The sequence below is a fragment of the Bemisia tabaci genome, chromosome 2 (genome assembly GCF_918797505.1).
Source record: "Bemisia tabaci chromosome 2, PGI_BMITA_v3".
Classification (NCBI taxonomy): Eukaryota; Metazoa; Arthropoda; class Insecta; order Hemiptera; family Aleyrodidae; genus Bemisia; species Bemisia tabaci.
In genome coordinates, this window is record NC_092794.1 from 39,606,586 (window position 1) to 39,613,147 (window position 6,562).

The window sequence follows — 6,562 nt, forward strand, 5'->3', positions numbered from 1 at the left end:
ACGTTTCTGGAACGCGTATGTTTCATAAACGCGTATTACGATATTATTTAAATCGTATTACATAAATTCTTGAATCATCTGGCAACACTGTAAAATTCGAAGTTGCAAAATTTCACAGATAAATAAATCATTTGTTTATGTGCACCGTCCGGCAACGCTGTTGCGTAACCGCCATCTTGAAGAATATACCATTGCATAACCCGCAGATTGAAGGGGTTACATTACACCATTGCATTATCCGCATAATGAAGGGGCTACATACAGCACTCCTTTTTTTACAGCGTAGCCATATTGAACCATAATCACCATACAACACTGTGAGTTAATTCGTATTTTTCTGCACCTTCTTGCAGCGCTGTTGGACATTTTACTGTTCTTAAATCACCACATTCCTACTACTAATACTGTAGTTCACTTTGCAGCAGCATGTATTAGAAATAGGCCAAAATAGGCACAGAGATAAGATAACAAACAATTGAATAATCCTGCAAATGAGAAAAATAGACAATAATACAAATACAAGGAGCTATGGTATCCTACAGTCTTAAATTGTTGAATAGAAGAGGGCCAGCTTAAGGTCAATCTTCAGCTGTAGTTCCGAAAAAATCCACCACGTCGCGCTGCTGAAATCTGACTCCGAAATCAGTGATTATTTAAATATCACAATAGGTATCTTAAATTCTAAGACTCATAAGTTCTAGCAGCATACGTCTGGAATCCTTAGAAACAAACGCGAGCTTTGAAAGTCATATAAAAAAAGCTGTAAATTGATCCCAGTTTCTCTTACGGGATATCTGTAAGTGCGAGAGAGACAGCTCACGGTGGGAGAGAGATATCTGCCAACTGCTGAGAGCGATCAAGCGCGATTGGTTGCATCAAGGTCATCATGCTTAACCCTACTTTTTTCTGGGATCAAATTGCTGAGCTTCAGAAATGACTTTTCACGTCGTTTTTAGGGTCAATAGGAAGAAGAATGTTATGGCTAGAACTTATAACTCTTCGATTTAAACAGAAATTCCTTCAACTTTTATAAAAGCTCAAGGACTCACGTGGAGCTGTACGGACTCTAAAACACAGCGGTGGCGCCCCCTGCGCGGAGAAATTTCTTACTTCACGCAGCTGTAGATAAACCTTAAGAGACATAAAATGGCTCATGATCATAATCAAAGAGAAAACACAGTGCTTATCGCACCTGAGTAATGCTTGTAGCTTACCTCAAAAGTAAGTAGCTCGCTAGAGATAGACAGTGTGGCCAAGAGGAAAATGGAAACATCTCCTTATTCGCTGAGTGAGGATAACAACCAATTCGCTTCTTCCTAGCCAACAAGGCCTAAGGTCAATGCAACAGGAGAAACGACCAGTTTCTGAGGTTGCCAAGGAGTTCGGTAACGAGAACCAGAAACTAGGTCTCTGCGACAGGCAATCAGATCGGAGAGCTTCCATGCGTTCTCCGAGTCAAAATGAACTAGTTAGATTTGCTAGAAAAGCCAACATTTTTGTGCTGAAAAAGAACTGAAAATAATATGTTTAATTTGCCATTGCAAGGCTGAGAGGTTCCAAGAGATCACTGACTTTGGTAGGCTACTTGACTTAGGTGCACATGGTACTTGGTCAAGGTCAGAGCTTACTCAAGAATAAGAGGAAAATTGTAAATGGACAACAAGAATGTAAAAACCAATGCTAAAGTGAGGTTTCCCTCGCTTCATCGTAACTAGCATGCACAGGGCCCTTGACTTAGGAATGACTTGGGCAGAATCGCCACGAGGCTAGAGAGCCTGAAAGCTCGAGATAAAGTCAAAATTCACATGGCAAACTGACCCAATATGGGGCTTAAAAGGGCGGCTGCAAACCGCTGTTGCAGGCAGCTATCTCAGAGGTGCGCCAGGCTTCCAGGTTACCCAGGAAATGCTCGAGGTGATGAAGATGCGACGATTAAAAGACAGGTAAAACTTAACAGACAAAACTATTGGCCGGCCGACAAGGAGTTGAGACAAAAAGTGACCAGGCACAAGGCCTGGTCAACGCGAAAAAGCGCACTCGCACTTGGACTTTGCACTCAATTGAAAACAGAAAAACATGCAAAATGGCTCCCGGAGTTGGGTCTAGGATCTGGAAAATTCAGTGCGAATCAGAGAACCGGAACGAAAGAAGAGCGCGACTAATGGAGAAAAGTGAAAGTGACAACTAGGGTTTCGGCGTTACCCGCGAGAGAGCGCATCAATGCTGGTTCTGATTCTTGCAACTTCCCAGATCACGAGGAGTCAGACCAATTGTGGCAAAGCAAAGTTTAAAAATTACACGCGAATTTAGTTCCTTTTAAATAGGGCTTTGAAGAATGGCTGACTATCTTCATGGGAACTTGAACCATATTGAACTTGAACCAGGAAACTAGTGGCACTATCGTGTTTCTCGCGAACTTTTACATAAAAATCAATAGTCAAATCGAAAATTCCTCACACATGCAACATTACCATATTTCGATATTTTGGGACGACAATAACCTGACTACTCTCATCTTTGATGTTAAAACATTAGGCACACCCATCGAATCAGTGTATATAAAACAAATTCTATTAACTATTTTTCTAATGTTTAATTCCAAATCTTGGATTTTTTTCTTATTTTAGGTGGCGTTAGTAAAGCAGAAATCATGAAAATCCAAAATCAGATGCCAGAAGATGATAAAGCGACTAGAAGCAGGAAGAAGAAAAAGCAGAGGTTTGTCAACATTCATCGCAAAATCCGTAAAGTCATCAACGCTGTTACAACGTCCAATGGAGACCGATCGGTCTGCTCAAATGAAGATTATAAACCCATATGATAGAATATTAGCATAATTATCATGACTCACACAGTATGCGCACTGGCTTTAGTTACCTAAACTGACCAATTTATACATTGAAAAGAGTTACGAAAACGGCAACGAAAATGAATGAATGAAAAGTGGTTTTCCCCACATTTTTGCTCAAACCTGTCATCTATTGGAAATTGATTTTTCTGTATAAATCCCAAAGTTTTTTTTTTCTTTTTTAAAGAAATCTCCAAATAAAATTCTCTTTTTCTAATTTAAGTGTTTTTAGAACCGTCTCCTAAAACCTTTGTTTCTTGGGTAATTTACCATGACGAGCCGGGTGTCTTGGCCAAGAATCCGGTATTTTACATGAACCATGCTTCAGGATTTCTTCAAGCCCAGCTTCTTTGGACGTTCTTGAGGTAAACTAGAAACATTCTGGAGTCAACAAGAGATTGTGCTCAAGGTCAGGTAGAAAATGCTCGTGCACCTTAAATTGCATCAGGGACGATTGAAGAAGATTCAACACTTCTTACTTTAGTTTTTTAATGTCACGTTTAGGTATGTGCAGTCAGTACCACTGTCCAAAAAGAAATGGTGTACCAATGAAGTATGGTATGGGCTTTTTATGACAATGAAGTGTACGGACCCTACGCATCCCATCTCGGGCCTTGATACCATGTTTAAGGTCCTGACCATACATCTGCCAGCGCCCCTCCCCCTCCGCCATCTTATCGTCAGAGAAACCTTATTTGAGAGCACCCAGCTGCATTGAAGTTCACGAACATTGAAATCGAGGATGCCTCGATTAGAGACTCTTAGCATCAGCCGTCGGGAGACAATGAAACGGTGTAATTAAAAAAATCATTCTTTACTAAAAATCTTGAAAATAGATAGAAATATTTAGAGAGGTGAAAAAATTCCAAATTAACCCAACGTGCTTCTGAAAAGTCATTCACCTTCTCCGAAATTTTTTAGGTAAATTTCTCGTTTTCCTCACGAAACAAGCTTCAAATAAGTAGGATAAAAACAATAATTTGAGAACAGTAAATTATCCAACAGCGTTGCAAGATGGTGCAGAAAAATACGAATTAAATTACACTGTTGTATGGTGATTATTATTCAATATGGCAACGCTGTAAAAAAAGGGAGTATCGCATGTTGCCCCTTCAATATGCGCGTTATGCAATGGTGTAATGTAACCCCTTCAATATGCGGTTTATACAATGTTGTATTCTTCCAGATGGCGGTTATGCAACAGCGTTGTCGGACGGTGCATAACCCATTGTCTTTTGTCTCTGATGTGAATATATGTAGTTCGTTCCCTCGAAACCTCGGTCTTTTCAGTTTTCCACCTTTTTCGTTTGCTGTTTTTCATTCAGAAAAACCGACAATTTCTTTTCCTTTCTTCATCAAAAACAAAAATCATTTTATTCTAAAAGTAAAGTTTACCTCATATCGGAAATTTTTAGGGGAAAAATAAAACCAACATTGACCGAAGGCTAGAAATAGGGCCGCGAAGCGGCTCATTGATGGCGCGGAGCGCCTTCAGTGAACTGGGCCGCGTCAAAACGTTGTTCCTACTGAGTCTAAATAGTTCGTGCCAAAGCTGGAAAGAGAAACTTTAAAACAATAGAAATGTAGAAATGAAAGATGTTTAATGAATAAATAAAAAAATAATACCTAAATGTTAATAAATATGAAAGTTGGTGCACTTTAATTTTTGAGGAGTTGCACGTTTTTGGTATTCCTGTTATCGTGAAATCACCCATTTGAGTGGGGTGAAAACAGGAATTTGAGAACAGTAAATTATCCAACAGCGTTGCAAGATGATGCAGAAAAATACGAATTAAATTACACTGTTGTACGGTGATTATTATTCAATATGGCAACGCTGTAAAAAAGAGAGTATCGCATGTTGCCCCTTCAATATGCGCGTTATGCAATGGTGTAATGTAACCCCTTCAATCTGCGGTTTATGCAATGTTGTATTCTTCAAGATGGCGGTTATGCAACAGCTTTGTCGGACGGTGCATATAAATAAATGATTTGTTTATGGGTGAAATTTTACATCATCAAATATTACAGCGTTGCCAGATGGTGCAAGAAATTAGGTAATTTTTCGATACAATATTGTCAGATTGTGCAAAAAAATCGGATTTTCGGACTTGTAAAATTTTTCGGCTTCGAAAGACCGTATCATACAGCATGGGCCTGGTATCGGAGACTGGAGAGTAGGGTCTGATTCGGGAAATTAAAAAATTTTCGGAAAATTACCCTCCTCCGATCCACCCCGGACCGATGCGATTCTTTCACACTTTCGAAGATCGTAAAACTGTATGGATCGAATTTTGATACGATTTTTTGTTTTCGAGATTTCGGACCTGTAAAAATTTTCAACATCCACGATAAACCATATCTTACAGTATGGGTCTGGTATCGGAGACTGTAGAGTAGGGTCTGATTCGGGAAATTAAAACATTTTCTAAGTCCCGCGCTGGAAAATATTTTCGGATAATTCCCCTCCTCAAATTTACCCTGGACCGATGTGATTCTTTTACAGTATGGAAGATCGGAAAACTCTACTGATCGAATTTTGATATGTCTTTTCGTTTTCGAGAAAATTCGACTTTAACCTAAGTCACATACATATCTAATGTGTATGCACGAGTTTTCGTGCTTGCTTGAATAAATGGGGGTCTTGACTTTTACTATTTACAGGATGTATATCTGATGGTAAAAACACATCTATGACACATACCTATCTTATGTGTATACGCGGCTTTGTTCCGTGCATTGTTTTCAGATTGTGTAAAATATTCGGATTTTTGGACTTGTAAAATTTTTTCGGATGAATAGACCATCTCCTATTCGCTGAGTAGGGTGTTTCTTATTTTCTTAAATTTTCGAATTCGAAGGAGGTCCTAGTCTTGAAAGTTGATGTGTTGATACATTAGAAGCCTCGTACGAGGACAAAACTTTAAAACAATTTTTACCCGGTGCTCAAACAACTTAAGTTACACAGGTTGAAATTTGAGATTTTTAGACAAAATAACACTGGTTCCCCATGAAAAACGCCGAGTTACGGTACTGAAGGGCGAAAATTTCGTCCGTTTGGTCGTATCTGCAACACAAAAGCCGCAAAACACCCGAGAAATGCGCGCGCAACGAGAGACACTAGGAGCAAAATGGGCGCGCCGAGCCGCGCCGTAGAGCAACGCGCGCGCGTCCTCTGCACTGCCTAAGCAACATGCCGCACGCACGCACTAAGCTTACGCGGGCCCGAAAGTTCCCGTCCGTTGCAATGTACCTATCTTTACGAATTGACCTGGATACACTTTAACATTAAAAAACAGTTGAAATGTATAAATATATAAAAAAGACAAATTTTCTTTGTAAAATATTGGCGATATGTAGGAAAATCAATTTCAACAAATTAAACAGTTCAAAGTTAATGAACTAAATCAAATAATCCATAGTTTAGTTAAAGGCTTAAAGTCTTAAAATGGTTCACAGACGATTTTTGTTATTTTTGTATGGTTTTATTGACTTGGCTGTGACTTGTAAGATATCATGAAAATAATTGTCTAGACCCTAGGCATTCGTTAAATTGTACGTTTTGGCGGATAGATGGATTCGGCAACCCTACACTGTGTCTCATGTTGTGAACAAAGACTCTCTTAGTGTTCGATGTAAGTCTCTCATTATATAATGCCAAGGGAACCAAATTTTTACTTCAGAGGTACCAAATGTGGCTGGATAAATGACGGA

The 6,562-nt window shown here is 39.3% G+C and overlaps 1 protein-coding gene across 8 annotated transcripts in view; it reads left to right on the top strand.

Annotated features, from left to right (window-relative positions):
* The window catches only part of LOC109039198 (uncharacterized), a 223,966-nt gene extending 220,896 nt beyond the window's left edge, over nt 1-3,070 (top strand). For all 8 annotated transcript variants that reach the window (XM_072297305.1, XM_072297306.1, XM_072297312.1 and 5 more), the window contains one exon: nt 2,628-3,070. In XM_072297305.1, coding sequence (XP_072153406.1) covers nt 2,628-2,821 — 194 coding nt within the window. In that variant the 3' untranslated portion in view covers nt 2,822-3,070. The remainder of the gene's footprint in view (nt 1-2,627) is intronic.
* The last annotated feature ends 3,492 nt before the right edge of the window (nt 3,071-6,562 follow it).